This window comes from Eubalaena glacialis, chromosome 10, assembly GCF_028564815.1.
Source record: "Eubalaena glacialis isolate mEubGla1 chromosome 10, mEubGla1.1.hap2.+ XY, whole genome shotgun sequence".
NCBI classification, from domain to species: Eukaryota; Metazoa; Chordata; class Mammalia; order Artiodactyla; family Balaenidae; genus Eubalaena; species Eubalaena glacialis.
This window is the reverse complement of record NC_083725.1, coordinates 76,261,864-76,289,536: the sequence shown is the minus strand read 5'-3', so window position 1 is coordinate 76,289,536 and position 27,673 is coordinate 76,261,864. Positions and strand designations below refer to the sequence as shown.

The window sequence follows — 27,673 nt, the reverse complement described above, 5'->3', positions numbered from 1 at the left end:
ACTACCAAATGTAAGATAGATAGCTAGTGGGAAGCAGCTGCATAGCACAGGGAGAGCAGCTCGGTGCTTTGTGACCACCTAGAGGGGTGGGATATGGAGGGTGGGAGGGAGACGTAAGAGGGAGGGGATATGGTGATATATGTATACATATAACTGATTCACTTTGTTATAAAGCAGAAACTAACACAACATTGTAAAGCAATTATAATCCAATAAAGATGTTAAAAAAAAAAGAATTACAAAACTTTTGAGTAAACAACCTCCAGCTTAGCTCAGGTTCTTTCAAATATTTGCATATTTTTATAGATGCTAAATTTTCATATACAAATGTACCGAGCAAAAAAAAAATGACACAAAGTTACACAATAAAGTTGGTAAAAGAATTTTATTATGTGGCTTAGGTAGGTCTTTGCATACTACTAACAGAAAAGCATTTTTCCACATCTTATTCAACCTAACAAATGATATATTTGTCGTTTTATCTACATGGCTGCAGTATTACACTATTGAAGAAAACCTTCCTTTCATTTGTACTTTGGTGCAATTATACAGTAGATACCTCTTCCTCCAGAAAATAAAAATATTCTTGATCTAAACTTGAAATGGAACAAAGACATTAATACCAAGTTCCTCGCACCACTTGGTAAAAGATTGCAATAAAAGTCCTAATAATATGCTGCTTAACATACAAAGAAGATGAGACATCTGCCACAGTTTCAGTCAAACCTCGGGAGGAATGGTTCAGCATGTGGGTTTATCTTCCTGGGGTTTTCACATATGATAGGTGGAATTGTACCATAATAAAGAATAGTCACCTTTTGCTCAAGAGGCTCAAATATTGGACTCTCGCAAGGGAAACACCTTTTGGGACATAGTAACGTACAAATGGATAGGAGAAAGAAATTGCCTTAGGAAAAATCCACCACTGTTTGACCAAACACCTGAAATGTTTTTATCACAGCTTTCATATATTAAAAAAGTTTCCTGTGGAGATGAAGCTTATTCATGAAATAAAGCCTAGTCGCTATCATCCGAACCACGTTCTGAGCCCTGATCCGAGGCCTCGTTGTTGGATCCCTCGGGTTCGGATTCATTGCCGGAGCCTCTGCCGGAGCCTCGGACGGACCCCTCGTTGTCGGATGCTCTCTCGGAGTAGCGGTCCGACTCGGCGCTGGGGGATGCAGGCCGAGAGTCCATCTCAGAGCCCCCCGAGCGGCTCCGCCCGGACTGCAGGGATTCGTTGTCAGACTGTTCGGAGCCCGAGGGCCTGCGCTTTCTGGCCGGCTGGTCGCTGTCTGAGTCCTCATCCGAGTGCTGCCTCCGGGGCCGCCGGGGGCTGCCGGCCTCGCTGCCGGACTTGTTCTGGTTCTCGTCGGAGTCGCTCTCCTCCGAGGAGGCGCCCGTCTTCCGCCGCTGGCCCTCGTCGGAGTCGCTGTCGCTGTTGCGGTGATGTCTGGCAAAGACAAACGCTCGTTAGACCAGGGTTCTGGCCGAGGGAGCCTTGACAAACCGGGGGTGCACTTGAAAAAAGAAGGGCATTTAATGTCTTGACCGGATCGCTGTTGACACAGGTGTTCGTTTTGTGATATTCCTTTGGTGTGCTTTTTTGTAAATGTGATAGGGTTATTAATAAAGAGAGGATTAAAAAGTTACAAAGAATAAGGCACTTTAGCTCTGAGACAGAACATAGACAGTGACGGGTGACCGCACTGGTCATCCCAGGCACCCTTCATCAGAATGAAGCATTTCTCAATTTCGTATGTAAAATTATGAAAAGGAAGGGATACATTTATTTATCTTTATAAACCAATACACAGCGGCAGAGGTGCAACCTGGGACCTCACTGGGCTGCAGAGACTCTGAAGAATGCACTCTGTCCCAAGGCTGGCTGGGAGGGAAGCTCCTCTGTGCCACTGCCATCTGTGCTAGAAGATCGCTGAGGAGCAAAGTCACCCTTTCTGTCCCAGGATCTGCTTCTGCTCCGGTGCCCTCCGCCACGACTAGACCTACTCAACATAGGAAGCTAGGGCTAAATAAAAGCGTTCTGCAGCTTGTTTGTGTACTTTTGCCAAAGTTCCCCCTCTACTTATCAGATGTTCAGGGCAGGGTACCTGTGCTAATGCTTGGGGGTGAGGTGGCACCCAGGGAATCTTGGCTTCTTGGAGGAAAGGACATTCTCTTCACCACTGTCACAGCTGCTCCCCAACCAGGGCTGTGGAGAGGAGGACATGCTTCTCCTCGGGCATATTCCTTGGTTTTGGTTTCCATGACAGATATTCCAAGAAAGGAATATTAAATCCTACAGGGTCGGTCTAAGAAGGGTGAGGGAGGTGAAACATACTACTCTCCCTAGAAATGAAAACATCCCTGCAGACCGAAGAAAGGCTCTTTGTGCTTACATCTGAAAGAAGAAACCTAGACACCCGTCACATAACTCATTCTGTATACACGCTAAGGGCCAGTGGGCCCCTGGGATCTAATTCACTCCATTCCATCTGGCCAAATAAGCAAACACTTCATGAAGGTCTAACCATCACGTCTCTAATCAATGGACCAGGGTAACACTGTGGGCAAGGGTGAAACAGTGTTTTAGGGAAAAGCAATCCAAATCTGTGTCAACCAGCATCTTCAGAGAAAAAGGGAACTGCAGATCTTTACAGATGCTTTACCCTACCAGACCAGCCCTGCACCAGGACCCTTAGCCCCTTCGACATGCTAACCTCTCACCCCTGCCTCACCTCTAACCAACCAGGACTCTCTCTTCCTTTTATTTTTTAAAAATTCTTATTATTTTTATTTTTTACTGAAGTACAGTTGATTAGGACTCTCTATTCTTCTTCTAAGACTTAAACAGCCTTTCTTCCACAAAAAAACACCTCAGTAATTCCCCCCACTACCTCAACTCCAGATTACATGTGGTCACTGAAGAGCAATAAATGCAAAATATAAGTGATAACCCTTTTCCCACTATAATGTAGTTTTGGTTTATTTGTCATTCTCCACTGTCTCTAAAGCACAGATTCCTTGGGGGCAGGGTCAATGTCTTTATCCTTTGCATCCCCAGCACTCAGTTTGCTATCTCATAGCATGGATGTTCAAATGTCTGTTGAATGAATGAATGAAATGATGGCCATTCAAAGAACCCAGCATAGTATGGTATTAAGAGTCTTAGTCTAGGAATCCAAATGCGGAGCTTGAGGGGCAAGTTCAGCACAAGTAAAACAGAATATTGTTTCACCAAGCAGGCTGTGAGCTAGAGGAGTCTACGATAAGCGCTCCATAGAGCAGGCAGTCCTGAGTCATCCCTGCCTGACAAGAGAGGAAATGGTCAAGAAAGTCCCTTTCTCCCTGTGACCAAGATCAGGCTACTCTTAATACTTTAAGCCAGTCAATGGCAGTGTAGCAAAATGACAGAAAATTTCAGCTAATATCCACGAAGAAATGAGATTTCAGAATAGGTTTCCTTCTTTAAGGGACAAACATTTAGTAGGACAAAATGACAAGACTGGAATGAGATGTGTGCTCAGGCTTCTTCCCGCTCTAAGATTCTAAGAAGCTGCAGAGATGACATTTTGGCACAGTGACCACTCTTGGTTATCCTTCACTAGGAGAACATAAGTGAAAAATTCCTACCCTTCATCAGCAATTTTCAGTTTATCTTCATCAGATGAATCGTCACTTGATGATATTATGGCTTTGGATTTTATTTTTCCCTTCATTGAAGGAGGCAGACGTTCTGGCTTGGGCTGAAGAAAGAAGATCAAATGTAATAGATTAGTCAAGACTCTTTACGTTAGGATGTCTTGTTAAATTGGGTTTGCACTGCAGTGATACTGATACAATCAAACAGCAACCGACAAACTTCAAAAACAAGTGTCTGTGCTTGAAGACACTGCAGGGGAAGAATGTATTCTAGAGTACCGCAGTCTTCTATGCCTTCTGGGGATGAAAACCACAGTGCTGGACACTTACAGCCTTCTTCTTCTCTGCTCTTGGTAGACGGCGCTTTTTCGGTTTGGGGCCATTTTCTGTTTCATCGTCATCAGATCCTTCATCTCCCTTCGGAGGTCTAAAATAGTGAACACCAAGAGAAAGTTTGTCAAGATTCACTCATGCCTATAAAACCCAAGACTTCTGTGCCATTCAAATAGTATTAGTCATTTTGAACATCCTTCTCTACAGGTGCTGGCCTCAACCAGACTGTACACCCCTCAAGGGCAGAGACCACAACTTACTCTTGCTGCACGTGGCTCGGGAGTCTGCAAAAACTGTATTTATGCCATGTCTGCTGACTAATTGAGTCACTGTTAAGCCCTCTTATTAATCTAAGATGAGCTTGAATCTTGCCCTTGGTGAGTGATAGAAGATGTGAGAAAAGACCCAGGCTCCAGACTCAACCTCTTTCCTCTCCTCTTTCTTCCCTTCCAACTACTCATCCCAGGCCTGCTAATATCCAGCCACAGCTTCAGTTCCACAGGTCTGAATGAATTCCACAAGCAGAGTCAGACATGGGTTGGAAAGAACAGGTCTAGCTAAGACTGGAGGTTCCCGGACACGGAAGCACCATGAGAGGAACAGACAGCTTAGGGGCACTTCCAGGTGAGAGGGGGGCAGGGCACCACTTATCCTAACAGCGGATGGCACTAGGAGGATTAAAAGGCCCTTCTTTCACATAAATTCACATTTTATACATCCTGTAAAACCAGGAGGTGGGCCATTGCTATTTTACAGAGAGGAAACTGAGGCTCAGTGGCTTTTCTAAGATTTCAAAGATGGAGAGTCGGTGTGGACATAGTAAGGTTTCTCATCCTAAACTGCATAGATTTTCCAATAAATATTGCAATTTTCAGTCATAAGAAAGGCAATTATGACTGACTCGGAGCTCTCAGAAGGAAAGCTGTGGACATGTGTGGAGACTCCAAGCACGCCGGGAATTTGGTAGTGGGGCCTAGTTTAGGATTAAAGTAGGAAGTGGGGGAATGAAAGGCTTCCCTGTCTGGGGGGATCAAGTGATTAAAAGGTGTTCACAGATTCTAAACCTAAGATTCAGAAGGTGAAAGGTCTTTTGCCACTTTCATGAGGTGATTTAAAACCCAGGTGATTTAAAAGGTTATTCCATGACACTACCTTCTCCTCTTCTTCTTCTTTCTCTCGCCACCCTCCTCCTCCTCGCCTTCTTGCTCACTACCACTGCCCTTCCTTCTCTTCTTCTTTTTGGATATAGGCAGGTCTTCATCGGTGTCATCGTTGACAAACTCATCAAACTCTCCTCCCTTCTTGGACCGCTGAAACCCAAACAAGACCACAGTCATTGCTTTCCTGGCTGGTGGAACGTGGGTGGAATGCTAAGGTATGAAAGAGGCCACTTCCCATCAGTCCTCTAAGTCAGAGGTCTCCGACCCCCGGGCCATGGCCCGGTACTGGTCCGTGGCCTGTTAGGAACCAGGCCGCAGAGCAGGAGGTGAGCGGCGGGCGAGCGAGCAAAGCGTCATCTGCTGCTCCGCATCGCTCCCCATCGCTCGCGTTACCGCCTGAACCAACACCTCCCCCCCACCCCTCCCCACTGCCACCATCCGTGGAAAAATTGTCTTCCACGAAACCGGTCCCTGGTGCCAAAAAGGTTGGGGACCGCTGCTCTAAGTCACGTGGAACAAGTGCATGGCGAGGCCCATACTTTAAAAACTTCTAATTGGGATGAATGCCTCAAATAGCAAAAATCATCAACTACAAAGTTGCTACAAGGTAAACTGTATTCAGCTAACAGTGAAATGCATTTCTAAATACTGGATACCATTTAAAGCAGTCTCTGTTGGAAAACTATCTTTTAGCAAAGGAGGAAGCCAAAGCTCAGGACTAAGTACTGAGTGAATTTAACCAATTAGCTTCGTTTCTAACTGGAGTCATATCTTACCCGTCCACCACTGCCACCTCTTTTCTTTTCTTTTGTTGCTTCAGTCTCTCCAGTAAACATAAGAATATTTTTGGTCTTCTCTACGTACTGGGCCCGCTGTTCCAAAAGTTTCTTTTGCTCTTCTTTTTCTCTGAGACGTTTCTCTTCCTATGAGGAAAAAGAGTAGGAAAAAACCTCATCAAAATGTTCTTATGACAAAATATCATGGCTACCATCAGAAGAACTTCTCTTTTAACATACAAAGTGTATGTATGCACACCTTTAATTCTAGTATAACCGCAAACACAATACATACCTGTTCTTTGAGAAGTTTCTGCCTTAACAGTTCTTTCTCTTGTTCTTGTTTGGCCCGCAATTCCCTTTCTTCTTCGTCCTGTTTGCGTGCCCTGGCCACGTGGTACTGGGCCTGGCTCAGTAAGTCAGAGCATTGCCTAGAACATTCCAAATTTAGAGAAATATGTATGTAGCTAGTATACTTTTTATTAAAAAACTCAGAGCATCTGTATTCCTTACACACATTTAAAAGTTTGAAGCAGGATCATTAGGTGATACCTATGGGAAGTCTTTTTTTTTTTTTAATTCTTTAGCCCTTTTCTTTTTTTAAATTTTTATTTTATCTTATTTTTTTGGGTCTTCGTTGCTGTGCGCAGGCTTTGGGTCTTCGTTGCTGTGCGCAGGCTTTCTCTAGTTGTGGCGAGCGGGGGCTACTCTTCGTTGCGGTGCGCGGGTTTCTCATTGCAGTGGCTTCTCTTGTTGTGGAACATGGGCTCTAGGTGCGTGGGCTTCAGTAGCTGTGGCACGTGGGCTCAGTAGTTGTGGCACATGGGCTTAGCTGCTCCGCGGCATGTGGGATCTTCCCAGACCAGGGATCGAACCCGTGTCCCCTGCACTGGCAGGCGGATTCTTAACTGCTGCACCACCAGGGAAGCCCCAGGAAGTCTTAATTAGGAAAATTAACTTAGTTTATCAAAAGCCAATACTGTCAACTATGTTAAGTTTGCAAATTATAACCGTCCTCCCAAAGCACAGCTAAAAAGATTCCCGACACTATCTTTACATGTGACAGATTCAGGAATCGTGTCTTGATTCTGACTACATAGCTGACATTAGTGAAATAGAAAAGTATTTTCCCATACAACTTAAGTACTTGAACTTCGCCATATTCCCTGAAAGGACCCTGAGGAAAAAGCCTTGGTCCAGGTTGGAGTGTCCCAGAGGGGAGTGTGAAAGACTGACCTCTGGGAGGTCAGAAGCCCATTCACTACTGTGTCACTCTCCCAGTCCACACTGCTATCACTGCCTCACCCAGTCACCTTCCATAAATAGTAACATTACCTGGCTTCTGTAGCAGCGAGGGCCAAATCAAATCTCATTTTATCTCCAACTTTACTCAAGTAACTGAAATATCTAAATAGAATAAGAAGATAAAATACTTTACTTCAAAAAAAATAAATGAAACAGACCCTTTAGATTTTTAATCTGTTCTAAAAAAAATAGTCTGAGAGGAGGCTTACATACTGACTGAAACTTAATGAACACTTAATACTTAAATGAATGTATTCATGAAGGGCTGTTATCTCAATAGGAAAAATGTATATACAACTCACTTAAAAAAGGACTCTCATCAATATACCACTCAATATCAGTAAGTTCATGATGATAAAGTTATAGTTAACGGTATCAGTAAATTCACAAACAACCAAAAATCAATTCCAGCAACGAATATTTACTAAACACCAAATTTACTAAATATGTCAGCATGGAGGTTAGGAGGCTTAAGCCATGAAAGCACTTACAATCTACTAGGCAAGGCAAGGAATACTTAAATGAGAATTCAAATAAGGCTGGACAAAACCTGAAGAGATGGCAGGTTTTAATTTTACCGTACACTGAACTACCAAATAAGTACTGTAAGGTCACATAAATTTTGAGCTGAGCTGAATAAATTTATCAATATTTAAGAGGAAAGGTCTTAATCTCAGCTTAAGTAAAACTAATATCGCATAAAAAGACACTAGTACAACAAGTAAAACCAGCATAAGTGGAGTCTAAAAATTTCTAGTGTGTAAAATGCTGGGTCATATTATTGTCAGGTCAATGAAAAATCTAGGGCAAGCTTGCAAAGCCAGCCAGCCAGTTCTAGGGGTCGGACTACAGGATCCAATTCTAGCAGGATCCTGGCTACGGTTGGGTGCCACCTGGCGGAAGCTGTCTGCTTTGGCTTAAAAATCGCTGGAATGATTCTAATAGAGAATGATTCTCTTTTGAGCCATGTGGGTTTAAAGAAACAAAGCATTTCAAAGGTTGTTCCTACAAAATCTTACCTGTGTGCAAGCTCCAGTTCTTTCACAGCATTGAGTACTTCCTTCAGGTTACTCTTTTCATCTTTCAGGACAGAGGTAGCTAATCTTTGCAGGACCAAGGCCACATTAAACATGAGAACTGTATCACTGGGTGCCACGTGTCTAGCCTATTAACAAAAACAAAGCAAATCTTTCATATGGTATAATGACATGAAAAGGATTTTAGTCAAATAGAGTGTTAGGTGTGTAAGTATGCGTAAAACAGGATAAAAAATACAATGCAGCATAGAATTGAGTTCTCTGTTTTACCTTCAGCAGAGTCTGTTTGCATTCTTGTAACTTGCCACACTTGAAGAGGGCCCGGGCCAAATAGAGCACAACTTCAGTGTTCTGGTGCTTATAGAACTTTCTGAGGCAGTTTTCATACTACAATAAAAGAAAAAGTTAATTAAAACACAACAAGGATTAAATGATATTGTCATTTTATAACAAAATTTCAAGCGATTTTAAAGCTATGTGAAAAGGTATTTTGTCTTTTGCATGGTTAATTTCAAAGACTAATTTGAGAACGATTTTTTACACTCACCAGCATACATTTTTCACAACATAAAAACCTGACAAGAAAAATTACATACTAGAAATAGTTCTTCCATTTGAAATTTCGACCAACACTGAAAGGTTAAACAGATTGGAAGGTCTTTTTTGTATCTTCAGCAATACTATCTAGAACAGGCTCACTGACAACTTATTAGAAGTCATACACGTGGCTCCTAAGGTGCTCTACCACCTTTCTTTAGGACTGGTGGAACCTACTGGCAACGAGAATGATAAGTCTCACTGTTCTTGCTGTTAATTTCTTAGTAAAACCAATATAGCAATACTGGTATTAATTTTGCTGTGAACATATCACTTTCTGACCATGGAACATATCTTGTCATAGGTAAGTTCTTTTTTGTGGAAGATGGTTAGATGGTTTTCCCCTGAATATCCCTAGAAATTAATTTGCAGATCAAGAAGGCCTACCTCCAAAAACACAACCTCTGAGACTACTATATGCAATCTGGGTTCTGTAAGTCCCTGTGACCAGGACCTTTCCAATATTCTGAATACAATAATAATACCCATCCTTTTTAGAAAAATGGTTAACCACTTCCCAGAGCCTATCTTCTTTTTTTTTTAAAATAAATTTATTTATTTATTTATTTTTGGCTGCGTTGGGTTTTCCTTGCTGCACGCGGGCTTTCTCTAGTTGTAGCAAAAGGGGGCTACTCTTGGTTGCGGTGCGCGGGCTTCTCATCGCCGTGGATTCTCTTGTTGCGGAGCGTGGGCTCTAGGCGCGCAGGCTTCAGTAGTTGTGGCTCGCGGGCTCTAGGGTGCAGGCTCAGTAGTTGTGGCGCACAGGCTTAGTTGCTCCGTGGCGTGTGGGATCTTCCCAGACCAGGGCTCGAACCAGTGTTCCCTGCATTGGCAGGCGGATTCTTAACCACTGCGCCACCAGGGAAGCCCAGAGCCTGTCTTCTAACTTTGGTCAGAAACCTGTTTTTTCTGACCATAATAATTCCCCCATAAGAGCATTTTTACTCTTTACTATGCTAAAGATGCTAAGCATGACTCTTTTACTTCAAGTTCAAGTAATCAACAAATATGAAAAGCATAATAAAATTCTATAGCCATGGGCTTTCCTGGTGGTGCAGTGGTTAAGAATCCACCTGCCAATGCAGGGGACACGGGTTCGAGCCCTGATCCGGGAAGACTCCACATGCCGTGGAGCAACTGAGCCTGTGCACCACAACTACTGAGCCCACATGCCACAGCTACTGAAGCCCACACACCTAGAGCCTGTGCTCTGCAACAAGAGAAGCCACCGCAACGAGAAGCCTGCGCACCGCAACGAAGAGTAGCCCCCGCTAGCTGCAACTAGAGAAAGCCTGCACACAGCAACAAAGACCCAATGCAGCCAAAAATAAATAAACGAAAAAAAAAATTCTATAGCCATGAAAACTTATCCCCATGGAGTTTCATTTTAAATGTCATTTAACCTTCCTGAAACTCAGTTCTCTCATCTGAGAAGTAAGAGGGTAAAACAAGCAAACGGATATTAAATCCCACTAACTTCTGGGTACTTACTGCTATGCGAGGCAAACTAGTGCCAAGTATGGTGCCAAGTATTTTTCATTCTGGATGCTCACAAAATTCTATGAGATTAAGGTACAATTATTTCTGTTTTATAGATATGAAAACTGGCTCAGAGAAGATGTCCTTTGTCCAAGACGTGCAATTAAAGGTGGAACCAGGACTCATATCTCTGTCTGGACACCAAAGACTGGCCTTAACCATATACAATTATAAGCCTCTGAATAGACACAGTATCGCAAGAGATAGCACCCAGCTCCAAGGCAGGACCAGAATGGTTAAGGAAACAAGTGCTCAACAATGAGCACAAAATAAAAATATCTTGAAAAATAAGACATTACCATCTGAACGGCGCTGATATATTGCTTTTGTTCCACGTAGATGTGTGCTAGGTTCAACCACACATCACTGATATCTGCCGTTGCTTCTCTTACTTGGGCAAATACATCACGAGCTTCACGGAAATATCCTTTGTGGGCCAAAACAGCTCCTAAAGTTATAAAAAGGTTCACAGAATTAGAATTTTCCAACTGTAGCCAGAAAAACAACTAGAGAGAAATTCTGATCTACAAACATCCCTCCAAAAGCATTCATTTCACAAATTATTATCGCTATCCAAACTGTATAATTACCTATGCCATTAGCAGCATACAGATTCTTTGCATCATTTCTGAGTACTTGTTTGTAGATGGCCAGAGCACGATCTTGATGACGCTTTTCCTATAAAAAGATACAAACATTATAAAAAAAATCCAAACAAGAATCAAATAAGTTATCAATTTTGTTTTAAAGAGATGAAGAAAGATTACCTTTTCTCTATCTCGGGTGGGCTGATGCAAAGTTTGGAGCCAGACGTTGCCAAGGGCCAGCATAGAATAAGTGTCACTCTGAGTAGCTGGTTGTTTTAATATCCTCTCGAATTTCTTCTGGCCTGGACCCCATTCTTGTTTTGCCAAATGAAGATTACCAATCAAAGACCAAGCATCCGGATGGTCCTAAAAACACACATATAAAAAGAAGCAAAATCTGTAATTTGTATTCAGAGAGATCAATCATCTTTCCACAACAGCTGATTACTGGAGAGGTTTACAAGCTACATTTACGGGGCTTCCCTGGTGGCGCAGTGGTTGAGAATCTCCCTGCCAATGCAGGGGACACGGGTTCAAGCCCTGGTCTGGGAGGATCCCACATGCCGTGGAGCAACTAGGCCCGTGAGCCACAACTACTGAGCTTGCGCGTCTGGAGCCTGTGCTCCGCAACAAGAGAGGCCGCGACAGTGAGAGGCCTGCGCACCGCGATGAAGAGTGGCCCCCGCTCGCCGCAACTGGCGAAAGCCCTCGCACAGAAACGAAGACCCAACACAGCCAAAAATAAATAAATAAATTAATTAATACAAGCTACATTTACAATAGTGTTTTTCAAACTGAGAGTTGAGATGGATCAGTGACTTGTAACATCAATTTAGTGTTTAGTTATCACCATAAGAAATGCGACAGAATGGAATACAGTAAAAATGTCAATGTACTGCCTATGGAAAGAGCACAAAATGATTTGTAAAACTTTGATTTCAGTTGTCTGTATACACACGTGTGTATGTACTAGGCTGTGGTGTGAAATCTATTTCTTACCGTGGGCCACAATCCAAACGTTTAGATGACTTCTATACCCTTTAGTATCTTTAACAAGTAAATGAAAAAAACAGGGAGATGCCAAGTCTAGAAATATGATAGCCATTAAAAGGAAAAACTGATTTACTGGGGGGAAATGGTGAAATAATTATTTTTCAGAGCTAAGAGTTAATATTACCAACCTGATTAATCTGAAGAGCTTCCTTAAACCAATCTGAAGCCTCATAAAAATTTCCTTTATCTCTAGCCATGGCTCCTAGGCGCAGATAGCCTGAAAATATACAAGTTTTCATGTTTAAAATATTAGCTATAAAGTAGAATCATAATTTTAAAGTCATACTTTTGAAACAATTGTTTTTCATTAATACATTAATACAATGAACAGAAAAGTCCCACAGGTGAAAATATATCAAGCATCAATATAACTAATTAATAACCTAATAAGTTCATGAGCAACTCTGCCACCATCAAGTCTTCCTGTTTGAAATCTCAGATTATCTCTTCCACGCCATTCCCCAGACTAGCACCCTGGACCAAGTCATCATCTCAAGTTAAGTTATTTTAAAAGCTTAGCATTGTTCTGTTTCCAATTTCTCCCTGATGCACAGCACTGTGCTTGGCATATGGCACTACAGTGAAAGCACAGACTACTAGGGATTACTAGTTAGAAAAACTGGGCTCTAACTGTGGCTCTTCCACTTAAATAAAAAAAGTGCCACACAAATGTTGTTATTTTCTCTAAAAAATGTCACTCTCTCCAGGATCAACAATGGCTTACTACTGCCTATCAACTCAGTTCAAATTTAGCCTGACATTCAACTAAAATCTTATTTATTTTAAATCACTTTTGCATCCGTAACAGTACGACAGGGGCCAAATTGCTAGCCCCTAATTTGACCAGAGGCAAAACATCATAGCTTTAGGTTCTTTTAAGGGAAGTACAGCATATAAAATATTTTTAGTTAAAAACTTACCAAATTTCACATTGTCTAGGTTGTAAAAACTCAAGGTAGGACATTTTTAGTAATAATTATTTCCAGGAAAAGCCCTGTTCTTTCTCACTATTATAAACATTGCAAAATGTTTACATGAAATCAAAGCAGGACCCATCATAAAGATAAACCCATCACCAAATATGCCAAGGAGTTGTTAAAAGCCTAATAAAGGTAGCTGACCCACTGAAGATGGCCTAGTCTATAAAATATGGTCCAACTGGTTTTTAGTTGTTTCTTTTTGTTTCTAGCATAAATTTAACTGAAGCTGCATCTTTTTTTTTTTTTTTTTTTTTTTAAGGCCACAAATTTGCCTTGAAGAAAAGGGGGCATATAACCTTCAAAACTGTTTAAGTTTTTTTTTTTGGTCGCACCGCAGCTGCACTGCGGGGCTTACAGGATCTTAGTTCCCTGACCAGGGATCAAATCCAGGCTCCCTGCAGTGGAAGCATGGAGTTCTAACCACTGGACCGCAAGGGAATTCCCTAAAACTGTTTACTACAGGTTCTAAGAAAGATTTTTTTCAGGCTAAGTTTTTTGCTGCTGTTGTGGACATTTTAATACACACAAAAAAAGTTTAAAATTCCTACAGTCAACATAATTAGGATGTTCCCGTAAGATGTTTTTATATAGTTTTTCTGCTTCATGGAATTCACACATCGCCTCATACAGCCTGGCTAAATTGTATGACGTTGTAACAGAAATGGCATTGTAATAATGTTCATCATGCTCAGCTTCTGCCTTTGCACGATCCAATGATGCCAGAAAGTATTTCTAGGAGAAAGAAAAGAAAATTACATTGTTAAAAGACTTGGTTGATACATAGGAAGAAGTGTGCATTGAACTTGATAGTATAAAAGAAGGGACTATTTCTACGTTCCTACCTTTGCCTCTCCCAGATTTCCAAGTCTGAAATGGAGGGCACCCACGTTATTCAGAATCTCTGGGGGGACATCGGCCTGCACTTTCTCCTGAAGGATCCGTGTCGCTGTTCCGTAGGCTGACAGGGCACCCTGTATTTTCATGGTGGACAGAATAAAGTGTAAGTGAAAATGAGAGGAAGAGAAACACTGCATCAGGCTTACCAAAAACACATCAGGTAGGAGACGGAAAACATGGCTAAATACCTGTATATCGGTCTGTTCTAAGATCTGTGCCAACTCAATCCAAGCTTCAACGTCATCAGGATACTGTTCTGTGACCTTCTTCAAATGGCCCTGGGATGAAAGAGATCATTAAGCTAAAGCATTCCAAATATAGGGTATGACAGTGAAATGTGGTGGCTACTCTACCCTGTTTGATAAGTCAAATGTTAGTTCAACTACAACAAACTCAGCTAACAAAACTGTGTCCATCATATTTCTGCTAGCAATAACAAGAAATGAGGAATGCGCATCTAGAGCTAGCTAACAGAAAATAAAATTTTTAGATTTTTAAAACATACCTTGGCAATATCTCGTTTTTCTTGGTCTTCTGAGGCGGCATATAGAGAGCCAAGAATTTTCATAGTTTCATAATTATTAGGATAAGCTTTCAAAACTTTCTCAAAGCACTGAGATGCATTCTCTTTGTCACCTCGATAAATGTACATTTGTCCCAAACCAAAAAAAGGCAGCACAAAAGAGGATGAGGCAAACTGTGTGGCTTGATAGTAGTACTGGAAAGCTTGGTCATAATCTTCCTAAAAAATGAAATAAAACAAGGCCAACAATATGTACAAAAGTTTTTAAATGATTTGGAAAACCATTAAAGAATTAGATATTTAGAGAGGGTGTAAAGTTAACTTACCTGGACATGGAATGATCTAGCCAACTGATAGCAACTTTCTGCTTGCATGGCCTCCACTTCTGTATTATGGAATGCATGGAGAGCCAAGTGCTGGACTTTACTGTAATCCTGAACAAGGAAGATCCAAAACTCAATTGAGTGAACCCAACAACTCTACCAGTCTCAGTCATAAGACTTCCCAAAATTTCACTCTTAAAATTTGTTCATTGAATGAACAATAACAGCACTGTATCCAGAATTACAATTCATTTTCCCCATTCCCCTTGCTGATAAATTCAGGGAAGATGGGAACTAACAGTTGTACAGTACTTAACATTTCCCCAGTACATCTATTACTTCATTTAATCCCCACAACAATCCTTTGAGGCATTAGTCCCTATTTTTGTGATGAGAAAACCCAAGAGAGGTTAAGTCCTTTACTAACAGTAATGGGAGCAGTTACAATTTATTGAGAACTATTATATCCAAAGCACTCTGCTAGGTGTAATACTTATATCAGTTCTAAGCTTAATCAACCTCCCTGCAAAGTGTGTCATTATTACCATTTTACTGATGGGAAAAAAGACACTTAAAGAAGTAAAGTTTGTTATCTAAGGTGAAAAGCTAGAATCTCAATTTAGTGGGGTTTTTTTTTTCCTGACTCCAAGGCTATGTTCTATCACATGAGGGTAGCAAGTGTCAGCACTTGGACTTGTACTCAGCTCTATTTGAATGCATGGGTCATGACCTTTCTATTAGGCCTGACTTTCCTTTGGATTAATCTCCCAAGTGTCTCAAAGTCAGAGTTCATACATCAGGGGTGGAAACAACTTTCCAGTTTTAATAGGAATGTGTTTTATTCATTTGACTAGAAATTTGGTCTGAAGTAGAGTTTTTGTTTGGTCAATGACCAGTTCTGACATTTTTTTTTTTTACATTAGAAATAATAATGGGATTGCAGCTTTTATCAGGAACTGAGTGTTTCACATTAGATAAGTATTTAATATGCATATTACATTTAATCCTAACTACCACCCCTCACATCCTATACAGTAGGTATTATTACTGTTTTACAAGTGAGGCAATTAAAGATTAGGGAAATTATTAGTTTATTTGCCCAAAGCCACAGAACTATATACAATGGTGATGCCAGAATTTGAACCAAGTGATTCAAACTCCACACTTTTAATTACATGACACAGCCTTTTGGCTTAATTTATATACTGTTCACTGGAATGAGTGTATGGAAATACCCTGCCTACCTTCTAGGGCTGTTGTAATGACAAACTGAGAAAACATATGTAAACATGCTCTGTAAACCTTAAAGACATATATTCAGTGCAAGATGACCTCATGACACCTGGCACAGTGCTGATCACAGATCAGGTGTTCAGTAACACTCAAATATACTGGCTTGATTTACATATTTCACCTATGTAATCTTTAAGGTTCTGAATATACTGATTGTTCTTAGTAGAAGCAAGTCTTTATCTTCAGCAGTGGAAGGGTGACTAGCATTGAAAATTAAAAACTGAATTAGTCTCATTTGGTTCAAGGAAGCTGCCCCAACAGCTGTGAGCACTGACTACTAGATATGCACTCAAATATTTAGAATCATCCATCCTCTGTTTTTGTGCTGCTGTTGTTTTTCCAGTAAAAACCAAACTAACTTGTGTAACTGTTTTATCTTAAACAGTAACACTTCATTTACATATGAGATACATTTCCATCCTCTCCCTAAGTAGTTGCCTTTTAGTACTAAAACAGCTATAGCATAAAGCTTAATTAATAATTCATTATGAAAGGGGAGTATGCTTCTACAGCCAGAGAGAGTAAAGCATCATGGCGAATAGCTGTGTGACCTCAGGCTATTAACTCTTGCTTCCATTACATCCACAAAATGAGGAAAATATTACCTACCTCATAGGATTATTTTGAATGTCATATAAATTCACAGCATGCATTTTTAACAGCACTTGGCATTTTGCAAGCATACAATGCATATTAATAGCAACAATAACAGCAACACAGCATCTATTACTAATAAGGATTGATGCAGTTTTGTGAACTTTTACCTAAACTGCTATTTAATTAAAGTTCTTGGTATAATTTAGCACCTGGTTTCAAAATGACTGATTAAACTCATGCTTACTAACTATATAAAAACTTTTTTAGTATTTGAGAAACCTAGAATGCCACTGCTTCTACAGAGTTAGTGGCAACTTAAAAAATTACATCATGATCAACGTGTGAAAATAAACAAGCAAAAATTTCACCATATGCTACACTCTTACTAAACTACTAAGACTATATCATAGATCTGTGCCTGTCTTCTCTCAGCTACCTAGTGACCTTCTTCTAAAAACATAGTTCAAGAGCTTTTTCATTCTTGGTGATGAAAACTCTCCTTAATCACTTCCTCTTTCATTTCTTTACCACAGCAGGGCAGAGACCTTTATTTTTACATTTACATTTGTTCCCATGTCTGTGTTTTCTATGAAACAACTCCTTGAGTGCAGAAACCACGTCTTACTGAACTCCACATCCCTGTCGCAATGTTGGGTACAGTATACAGGGTCAATAATTATTAAATGAATGAATGAATGAATGAACAAACATACCCAGATACTAATTAGTATCCCCAGATACTAATACAAACTCTAACTTGAAAAAAAACTCTTGATTCAAATTTCTTTCCAAGTTAAAAAGATAAAGTATCACCTGCAGTACAGAAAAACAAAAATCAGGATTTAAAATTAAACAACTTTAACAAATGATTTCTCCTACCTTTTTGAAGAAAAAGTGATTTGCCAAGTGGTTCAATACCATAGGGTTGCTAGGATCAATAGTATAGGCTCTGGAAAGAAGTTGGACACCATTTTTGATGGAATCAGCCTAAAAGAAAAACAATGATGGCAGGGTTGAGTGAAATATTACTTAAATAGCACTTTTTCAAAGTTTCCTTTATAGTTGAAGAAATAAGATTATAAGATTATTTGTTCAGAAAGCAAAATATAGCTCTTGTTTTAGTTAACTTTCACCAGGGATAAAAAATTTCAAACAGTGATGGTGAGAATGAAAATTGGCATAGCCACTGTGGGAAACAGTACAAAGGTTTCTCAAAAAACTAAAAACAGAACTACCATATGACCCAGCAATACCACTCCTGGGTATATATCTGAAAAAAACAAAAACACTAATTCGAAATGATACATGCACCCCAAAGTTCATAGCAAGATATGGATACTGCCAAGATAATGGAAACAACCTAAGTATCCATTAACAGATGAATGGATAAAGAAGACATGGTATATATATATAATGGAATACTACTCAGCCATAAAAAAGAATGAAATTTTGCCATTTGCAGCAACATGGATGGACCTGGAAGGCATTAGGCTAACTGAAGTAAGTCAGAGAAAGATATATAATGTATGATATCACTTATATGTGGAATCTAAAAAATACAACAAACTAGTGAATATAATAAAAAAGAAGCTGTCTCACAGATATAGAGAACAAACTAGTGGTTACCAGTGGGGAGAAGGGGGGAGGGGAAACAGAGGGGTGGGAAAGTGGGAGGTACAAACTATTCGGTGTAAGATAGGCTCAAGGATGTACTGTACACCATGGGGAATATAGGTAAGATTTTGTAATAACTGCAAATGGAAAGTAATCTTTAAAAATTAAAGAAAAAATAATAAAAATAAATTCAAATAGTGAGGTAAACTTTTAGAATTTAGCTTTCTTAACAAACTTAACTGCAGAAACACTGCCACTGGAAAGCATTTTCTGCCCTTTGAAATTGGGTGCATGTAGTAAATATACTTGATATCACTAAATAATTTACTGCTAAATAATTTACTGCTAAGGCAAATAATAGAAAAGACTCCAAAAGATTGCATTTTTTAACAGCTCTGTTGAGATATAATTCAATATATAATTCAATACTATTCACCTGACAAATCAGTCAGGAACTAGACAGTTTTTTCACCCACATACCTCTTTATTGTTGAGTTCTAGAACAGCCAGTCCCACCAATGCTCCCACACATTTGGAATTGAGTTCCAGGGCTCTGCTGAACGCCAGACGAGCCTTCTCCAATTTGTTAAGTTTCACAAAGCAATGGCCCATTCCTAAACGAACTTCCGCTACAAAAATAAAATCAAGTCATTCAGTCTGTCAAACTAGGGCATTTTTAGGATTCAAATTTTTAATTTTTTTAAATTTTATTTATTTATTTTTGGCTGTGTTGGGTCTTCGTTTCTGTGTGTGGGCTTTCTCTAGTTGCGGCGAGCGGGGGCCACTCTTCATCGCGGTGCGCGGGCCTCTCACTGTCGCGGCCTCTCTTGTTGCGGAGCACAGGCTCCAGACGCGCAGGCTCAGTAGTTGTGGCTCATGGGCCTAGTTGCACCGCGGCATGTGGGATCCTCCCAGACCAGGGCTCGAACCCGTGTCCCCTGCACTGGCAGGCAGACTCTCAACCACTGCGCCACCAGGGAAGCCCCAAAATTTTTTAAATGCTTAAACATTCTCTATTTATGAGTTGCAAAATCGCAGAATTAACCTCAGTACAACTACACTATAAAATCTTCGGGTGTATCACAAACTTGGTTTCACTGGAGGTCAGAGCATACCACTCTCCCCTCACACCTCCCAACCCTTACCCCCTCATCAGGAATACCTTTCTCACCACAGAACAGAACACCTATAATAGTGGTATTTTTCTTGTCTTCCAACGCTCCTGGCTACACTGTACCTTCAATATCTAATTTTTAAAGAGCAATTTTTAAACAGAGAACAAAAAGCTTCATTAAGGCCTTAAATATAGTGACTGACTACATGCACATCTGCAGAGCTATGCTTATAAATGCTTCCCAATTTCAAAGCCATGCCAAAACACAACCATGTTTGTAAGGATAACCTCTCCACTGCTCACTAGATCCTACCCCTTCTCATCTAAGGACACTGCTCCTGCAACCCTGCCCTATTTTTCCCACATCATCAAATTTTCCCTCTCAACTAGATCATTCTCATCCATATACATTCTCGCATCTTAAAAAAATCCCCTCTTGATTCCATTTCCCTTTCCAGTTGTCAATTCATTCCTACTCTTCCCTAGATAGTAAAACTCCTTGAGAGATCTACATTTGCTGCCTCCCAATTCCTTTCCTTCCCTTTTCCCTCTTGACTCCACCCCAATGAGTATCTCACCTCTACCATTCCAGTAAAACTGCTTTATCAAGGTCACTAATGATTTGTATGCTGCCAAATCCAATGATCAACTTTCATTCCCTATTTTACTCGGCCTAACAACAGAATTTGACACTGACACTCTCTCCTTCTGGAAACATTTTACATTTGACTTCAAAATTTGCTAAATGAATGAGATTTTGGAAAGAAAAATAGTATAGGGCAAAAAGATTATATTATGATCTACTATGCAGCTTTTGAATCAAATATCAATATTTTAAGTTGGATCATACATAGCCTAGACTTACAGTTTTTCTCTTACCTGGACATCCCGGGTTAGTTCGCAAGGCTTTCTTATAGTAAGCAAGAGCTCCTCTGTAATCCTTCTTGTTGAATGAAATGCAAGCTTTACCTGTAATGATTTTTAAAAATAAACATGCACTTATTAAAGAACACAAGTCTCATATGCTCTCTACTAACTCACCTAAATCAAATATATCTCTCAGTAAGAAATACTTGAGAATAGTAAAAATGATTTCATATTTAAACTTGTTTTCCATGAGGGTATATTAATCTATGCCTATAAATAGAACAGTACTATATTATGTTAAATGTTATAAAATAATTAAAGTAGCTTAGAGTTGTCCAAATAGATTGTTTATTGACGCTTTAGAAGTGGATAACAAATTATGCTTAACTGGTATATATCTTATTTCTGTAATTTCAACAGAAACAATGATCTATTGTAATAGTTTTATTTTTAATAAGGTAAAGCTCTTCTACTTTGCTGCCCAGCCCAGTTACTAAGGAGTCATCAACAAAGAAATACATTCTAGGCACAGCTGAAAAATATAGATTCCTAAGATGGTTGCCGAAAATGACTTACCAAGAAGGGCTGGAATATTATTTGGAGACTGGTTGAGTACGAAATGAAATTGTGCATCAGCCTGATCCATTTTGTCACCTTCAAGTAGGCAGAAGCAGGCTCTTCCCAACAAATGGTTCTGAAAAAGTAATGCATCATCTTAGACTTGACTTTATCCAGGACTAACCACAATTTAACACACATGTTTAACATGAAAATGCAAACCATATAGGAAGGAAGCGGAGCATCACACAAATTCCTCTATCACTGTAATGTGTTTAAACTACCAGTAAGCAATTCTTAATTGCAAATTGAGGAACTATCCTGAAATGCAAGTTGTCTGTGCCAGGAACGACGACAAAAAGATAAGTTCAAACTCCTTAAAATATGCTTGAAGTTCACCTGAGGATGTTGGAATTACCAACTCAACATGTGGATAAGTTTCACATGCTAAATTTGCCCATATTACTTCAACAGTACAAGGACCAAAGAAATTTCTATTTTATTAAGGAACCCTTCTTTTTGACTATTCTTATCAACTATGTTATTTTAAGAAAAACTGAAAGAAAATCTGTTGCCTATTATACACATTTTACTTTCATGTGGTATTTTTTTCCCTTTCATAAATTCAAAGATATCTGACTTAATTTACCTGATCATACATAATAATTTTATCTGCCATCGTATACAATAGGGTTGCCTGTGTAATAAGATCTTTCTTGTTGTCCTTATTCTTCTCCTTCCGAGCCTGTTGTACATAATAGGCTGCCAATGTATCCAAGCAAGTCATCTGGTCTTTTTCATGGTCTCTATAGTCCAAATTGCCATCTATACGCGCTGCTTCCAACAACTTTACAAACTCTTCTGTTTTTCCTTGCTTGTAGTATTCCAGCTATAAGGTAAAGAATCAAACTAGAATTACTGGAGGATATGTCAATACAAAAAGTTGTACACAAATGTTTATAGCAGCTTTATGTGTAATAGCCCCAAACTGGAAACAACTAAATTGTTGATCAAAAGGTGAATGGACAAACTGTGGTCTATCTGTAAAATGGCTACTGCTCGGCAGTAAAAAGGAGCTATTGGATACATGCTACAACATGGATAAATCTCAAACTAATCTTTAGTGACAAAAAGCAGATCAGGGGTTGCCTGGGCACTGTGGAGGGGCAAGGGAGAGGTGGGAGGAAAGTTTTAGGGGTGATGGATATATTCGTTATCTTGATTGTGGTGATGATTTCACAGGTGTACATATATGCTAAAAATTCTCAAATGGTACATGTGAAATATGTGCAGTTTACTATAGATGAATTATACCTACTAAAGCTGTTTAAAAAATTATAATCACTACAAATGCTTCCACCTTCTTACCTAGCAATAGTTGATTTCAAACTAAATCAGAGCCCAAGAGAGAAAGCAATAGTGAGAGGGTATAAAGAATTCCAAAAAGAAAATTTGGGTTCTAGTTATAGATCCATCAAAAATTGTCTCTGACTTTGGGTCTGCTGAATAACGTCCCTGGGCATCTGTTTCATTTATTAATAATAAAAGGAATATCCACCATTTATTAACCCCTTACTGTGGGCCACAAACAATGCCAGGAGCTTCATATACATTATCTCTAATCTGTACAACCACCCTTAAAGTGAGTGCTAACAACCCCCTATTTTAGATGAGGAAATAGGCTCAGAAGGTAGGTCATTTGTCTAGTTAGTAGCCGAGTTGGAATTTGAACAAAGGACTCTCTAATCCCAAAGCCTACATTCTTTCTTGTGTAACAACCTACAGCCCACAATGCTTCATGAATTTATTTTACTACAGGTGCCATGCTAACCCTCCAAGACTTCAATTTTCATGTAAGTGCTGTTAAAGGAGGCATTTGTACTAAAAAATACTAAGTTCCCTTCTGGTTTTAAAAAATATGTGACAAGCATTAATGTCTTGTTCTCCAAAGACTAGGAAAACTTAGCACTTCAAGTCAGGAGGGCACTGCTTGTCACTGAAAGTACCTCTCTGTAAATCCATACCCAAGAAACTCTTTACGAGTTAGGCTTGAGCACTGGACACAAGCCCGATTCCAGATCTACTTCTCTGACCCTTCAAGGTCAGAGGCCTCCTGTGTATCTTTACATGAAAGGGACCTGTGACAAACTTGTTTAGGAATAATGATCAAAGTATTTACTATATCTTATTCATAATCATTTACTATAATGTTCCCACAAAAAAGAAACATCATTATGCAGCTGGTGCTGGGGAGGGCAGAGGGTGTTAGATTGTTTAAATTGTGGCACCTCATTTTTTCTCAGTTTATCTACAAACCGTAAGCCAGTCTTCACTGAGTAATCGTTAAATAATCAAATGCTCAACACAGAGTACTCTTTAACTTAAATGAATTCTGCTTTTACCAACATATACTAATTTACCAGAGGCCAACACATCACTTAGTAAACTGGCCTTTAATACAATTAACTTCCATATACATGGTACTATCTATCATTCACCCAAGCTGGCTATTACTGTATCTGAAAACAGAACCACATATTCTTTCCAGTCAACATATAAAAAATATTTGTTACATGAACACTCACCGCCAAAGCAATCCATATATGCAGTTGTGTGTGTTCCTGTTTCAGAATACTGATAACTTCATCTCCCTCCGGTAACTGATCGAAGTCAAGTTCAATGACCTAAAATACAAAATGTAGGTTTTAACTCTTATTTTTCTTTTTTAAATTCACATTTCTTCTTTGACTGCTGCTTTCCTAAAGATACATCAGTATGGTTATACATAGGATTTGTGTTCACTTTCAATAGGGCTAAACAAGCATACACTAAGAAACGTTTAAGGAGCATACGACAAATATGTTATATAGTAATATTAAAGCATAGCAAACAAACCCTGCTAGTTGTCCTCAAATCACTAGAACTATAAAATGCTACGAAAGCTTTGCTTACTGAAAAAACTGAAAGGAAACCCTGTGTAACGTATAACGCAGGTAAAGTGCAGATAAGCACCCCAGAGACTCATGCCACAGACCCTGAGACTCGGTCTGACAACTTTTTTTTTTTTAAATTTATTTTTATTTTTGGCTGCATTGGGTCTTTGTTGCTGCACGCGGGCTTTCTCGAGCCGTGGCGAGCGGGGTCTACTCTTCATTGCGGTGTGAGGGCAGGCTTCTCCTTGCGGTGGCTTCTCTTGTGCTTAGAGCACAGGCTCTAGGCATGCGGGCTTCAGCAGCTGTGGCTCGCGGTCTCTAGAGCGCAGGCTCAGTAGTTGTGGCGCACGGGCTTAGTTGCTCCGCGGCATGTGGGATCTTCCCGGACCAGGGATCGAACCCGTGTTCCCTGCATTGGCAGACGTATTCTTAACCACTGTGCCACTAGGGAAGTCCCGGTCTGACAACTTGAGAAGCATAGACCTAGAGGCAATGCAAAGTTGAGTGCCACCGTACACACTAATCATGGAGGCATCATTTGTGTCACACACACTCCTGAATGTGGCACAAAAATAACAGTAGGAAAATGTTCTGGAACTAGATAGTGGTGATGGTTACACTACTAAAAACCACTGGATTTTACAGTAAGTGAAACATATCTCAATATTGTACCTCAATCAAAAGTAAGAGTATGAGATGTCCAATAAGACAACACCAAAAAAAAAAAAAAAAAAAGACAACATCAATTCTGAGGGCTTTACTCAGACAAGCCATAGGCCACCCATAAAAGAGGCGACAGGAAGGGAGACGGGGTTAATTCTATCAGCACACTGCAGCGGCTATTATCTTGGGGTCTCTATTTCGTTGATGGAGCCTAGTGTGGCAGATGTGGTGCACCATGACACTCGAGTTTCTAAGGGAGGAAGGGCGACATCCTATATATTCCCAGGGAGAGACACTTAGTTTGAGTAGCAGAGAGAACACAGTGACATCTGCGCCCACCTCTGTGATCTATGAGGTGCCTTACATTTTATCAGGCACTGTCACACCCCTCTGCTCCTGAATTAGGAAAAGAGCAGAGTACTGTCAAATACGGACAGGTTGGTGGGGAACTTTCAAGAACTCCTTCTCGGGGTGGCTTCGAGGTTGCGGGGACCTGATGTTCCCAGCCTGGAAGGGCGCAGGGGCTGGGGAAAGACGTGATCGGAGCTTCGGCCGGGTAGTTGGATCTGGGGAGAGGGTGCTCTCGCTTCAGAAACGCAGTCGAGAGAAAGGGGGAGGGGGAGATCGTCCAAGTTCAAGGTCCCCACCCTCCCCCATTCTCGACACTTACCTCGTCAGTGTCCCGGAGGGGAATCTCAATGGAGCCCCGCGACATGGCGAGATCAGAAGGCGAGCGGGCGCCCGGCCCCGCCGCTCCGCAGCTGGTGCTCCTGGCTTCTGGCTCGTCCAGAGGTTAGCGGCGGCTCGGGCTCCGGTCGTGACTGCCGCCCCGCGGCGCCGCCGAAGCTCGGGCTTCTTCCCGTCAGCAGCTCAAACAACGAACAGCAGACGGCGACCGGCGACTTCCGGCAGCCCCGCCCCCTGCCCCGGAAACTTTCCCCGCGGGAGGGCCTGTCCGATGGGAGGGCTCCTCCTGTGGCTCAGGTTCCCCGATTTTAGGAGGAGCGCTCAGAGGCTTCCCTTAGCCTGCCCACCTTTCCGAGGGCCTGAGGCTACTGAACCTGAAACCTCACTGGCGCCGGAATAAATACGCCGAGGGCGTATCCGCCCCGCCCTACGGTGGGCGGGGCGACGAATGAGGCGCGGATTCGGGGCCTGGCCACTGACTGACATGGGAATTCTGGCCAATTATAGCCATCCTTTCCTGATCCTTACTCTGCCCCACCCCGAACCCCGGACTTGGCCCCTGCCAGGTGGGCCTGGCCAGTCTTGTTTTCCAGTCTGTTGTAGATTGCCGTGAATAATCCAATCATTAATTCCTTAACCCAATCATTTGTTGCTCGTTTAGCTGCTACTATTCGTTTGTCATACATGTGCTACCTTTGTGACCAGTTTAAATATGAATGTTACAATGAATTCTGTAATCATTGTGATAGTTCATGTATTTTGTGTGGGTTTTGTTTTGGAGTTTTTGTTTTTGTTTTTGGTTCTTTGAAGCATATGAGAATCTGCTAGATTTGTGATTTTAATAAAATTGTTGAAGAATTGGATTAAATTTGTAATCAACGTTTTGATTAAATTATAGTATTTGACTAAATATATCTTAATTAGTGTTTTCATTGAATTATAGACTGTGATTAAATTAGATTGTAATCAATGTTTTGATTGAACCAGAAAGGAATCTGATAAAATAGATTTGTAAACACTGTCAGTTTTACCAAGTACCTCTTATATGTATCGGCTTCATCTCCACCACCTCCATTCTAGCCCAAACCAATATCATCACTTTCCTGCCATAGTCTCCTGTTTTACCCAATACTTCATCCACTCTTGGTTCCAAACTCCAATCCAGTTTCAGCATGTTACACACCTATCTTTTAAAAAATACCAGTTTGATGTTTGTGTTTCCTCCCACCTCCCTCAAAACCTTTAAGTGGAAACTTTGTTAAATTTAAGTTTTGATTAGTTGTCCAATACAAACATAATACTAGCTATGTAGGTATGTAGGTAATTATAAATTTTCTAGTAGTCATGTTAGATAAAAAGAAGTAGATGAAACTAGTTTTAGTAAAATATTTTGTTTTACCCGATATATCCAAAATATAACTTCAACATGTAATAAATATGAAAATTGAGATAGCTTACATTTTTTTTATATTGTCTTGGAAATCCAGTTTGTACTTTACATTTATATACTTAATTCAGTTGCTTAATTTTAATTGGAACTACTGGACCTGTACTTAGAGTTCATAAAATTTGCAGCTGAAAAAAATAGATCCACATACTTGAGTTTGCCAAGCATACTCAAAAGTTTTCCAATAACTGAATCAATTATCAGGTTAAAATGAAAATTTTCAGTTAATTAAAAACAAACAAAATTTAAAAGTCAGTTCCTTAGTTGCATTAACCATATTTCAAGTGTTCAATAACCACATGTGGTTAGTGTATACTGTATTGGACAGCACAGCACAGTATTTCCAGGAAATATCGTTTAATACATTTTAAGGTTTATAAAGTGAGCATTAAACAAGAGTACACCTAGTGTTGAGTGTTACTCTTCTTGCCCAAAACATCCCTGGCTTTAAAGACCCTAGCAACACATTTGAAATGGTGTTTCAGTTACTGGCAAACAAAGGCATCCTAACTGATAGTGCAGTTGCTCTGCACTATCAGTTACTATGATTGAATAATATGAGAGCTCAGTTTAGACTGGGATTTGGAAGAAGTGACATTTAGGTTGCCACCAGGAAGACAAGTAAAATTTGGCTAAGTAAAGGCAATAGGGGAGTGTGTACCAGACAGAGGAGACAGCATGCTGGGGAAGAGCTTTGTGAACCGGAAAGAAGGCCATATCACTGGAATGTAAAAATTGTTGGGGAGAGTAGCATGAGCTGAGTCTGAAGACATAAGAAGTAGTCAGATCATGCCCAGATTTATCCATGTAAAGCAAAACTGGTGCGTTGCCTTGCTTCCAATGTAAGTGTAGACGTCACAGTTAGGAAAAATAAAGCATTTGCACTCTAAGGTAAACCGAAAAAAAAAAAAAAGTCAGTGTCACACTAGCTATAAGTCTCCAAAATGAATGAAACCTTCAGCGTTTCCCACATGTTACTGACTTCCTAAAAAAACGATTCAATCACTGACTTTTGGGACTTCCTGGTGGCGCAGTGGTTAAGAATCCACCTGCCAGTGCAGGGGACACAGGTTCGAGCCCTGGTCTGGGAAGATTCCACATGACTCGGAGCAACTAAGCCCGTGCGCCACAACTACTGAGCCTGCGTG

General features: G+C 40.4%; 1 protein-coding gene across 2 annotated transcripts; it reads right to left on the bottom strand.

The window, feature by feature from the left end:
- Nucleotides 1-397: 397 nt before the first annotated feature.
- CTR9 (CTR9 homolog, Paf1/RNA polymerase II complex component) lies at nucleotides 398-25,434 on the bottom strand. 2 transcript variants are annotated; one of them, XM_061201460.1, is made up of 25 exons: nucleotides 25,062-25,431; nucleotides 23,381-23,479; nucleotides 21,445-21,684; nucleotides 20,814-20,931; nucleotides 20,250-20,339; nucleotides 18,737-18,885; nucleotides 17,522-17,629; nucleotides 14,756-14,863; nucleotides 14,412-14,648; nucleotides 14,095-14,184; nucleotides 13,852-13,980; nucleotides 13,558-13,741; nucleotides 12,158-12,246; nucleotides 11,157-11,342; nucleotides 10,980-11,067; nucleotides 10,689-10,837; nucleotides 8,524-8,640; nucleotides 8,236-8,381; nucleotides 7,247-7,318; nucleotides 6,207-6,342; nucleotides 5,912-6,058; nucleotides 5,128-5,285; nucleotides 3,973-4,069; nucleotides 3,634-3,746; nucleotides 398-1,453 (listed from the first exon to the last, which is right to left on the bottom strand). In XM_061201460.1, exons 1-25 carry the CDS (start codon nucleotides 25,104-25,106, stop codon nucleotides 1,018-1,020), a joined length of 3,531 nt encoding a protein of 1,176 aa, XP_061057443.1. In that variant the 5' UTR covers nucleotides 25,107-25,431; the 3' UTR covers nucleotides 398-1,017. The 2 variants fall into 2 exon arrangements, with proteins under 2 accessions (XP_061057443.1, XP_061057442.1); XM_061201459.1 differs by having other exon boundaries at nucleotides 13,852-14,184; nucleotides 25,062-25,434.
- Nucleotides 25,435-27,673: the final 2,239 nt, after the last annotated feature.

Excerpts from the sequence above, each read along its gene's own strand:
- CTR9 (XM_061201459.1), bottom strand. The coding sequence starts at position 25,106 with ATGTCGCGGGGCTCCATTGAGATTCCCCTCCGGGACACTGACGAG. Across the intron at positions 14,649-14,755 it reads CTAGATCATTCCATGTCCAG|GAAGATTATGACCAAGCTTT; the intron begins GTAAGTTAACTT and ends TTCATTTTTTAG. Across the intron at positions 1,454-3,633 it reads CTGAAAATTGCTGATGAAGG|ACATCACCGCAACAGCGACA; the intron begins GTAGGAATTTTT and ends TGTCTTTGCCAG.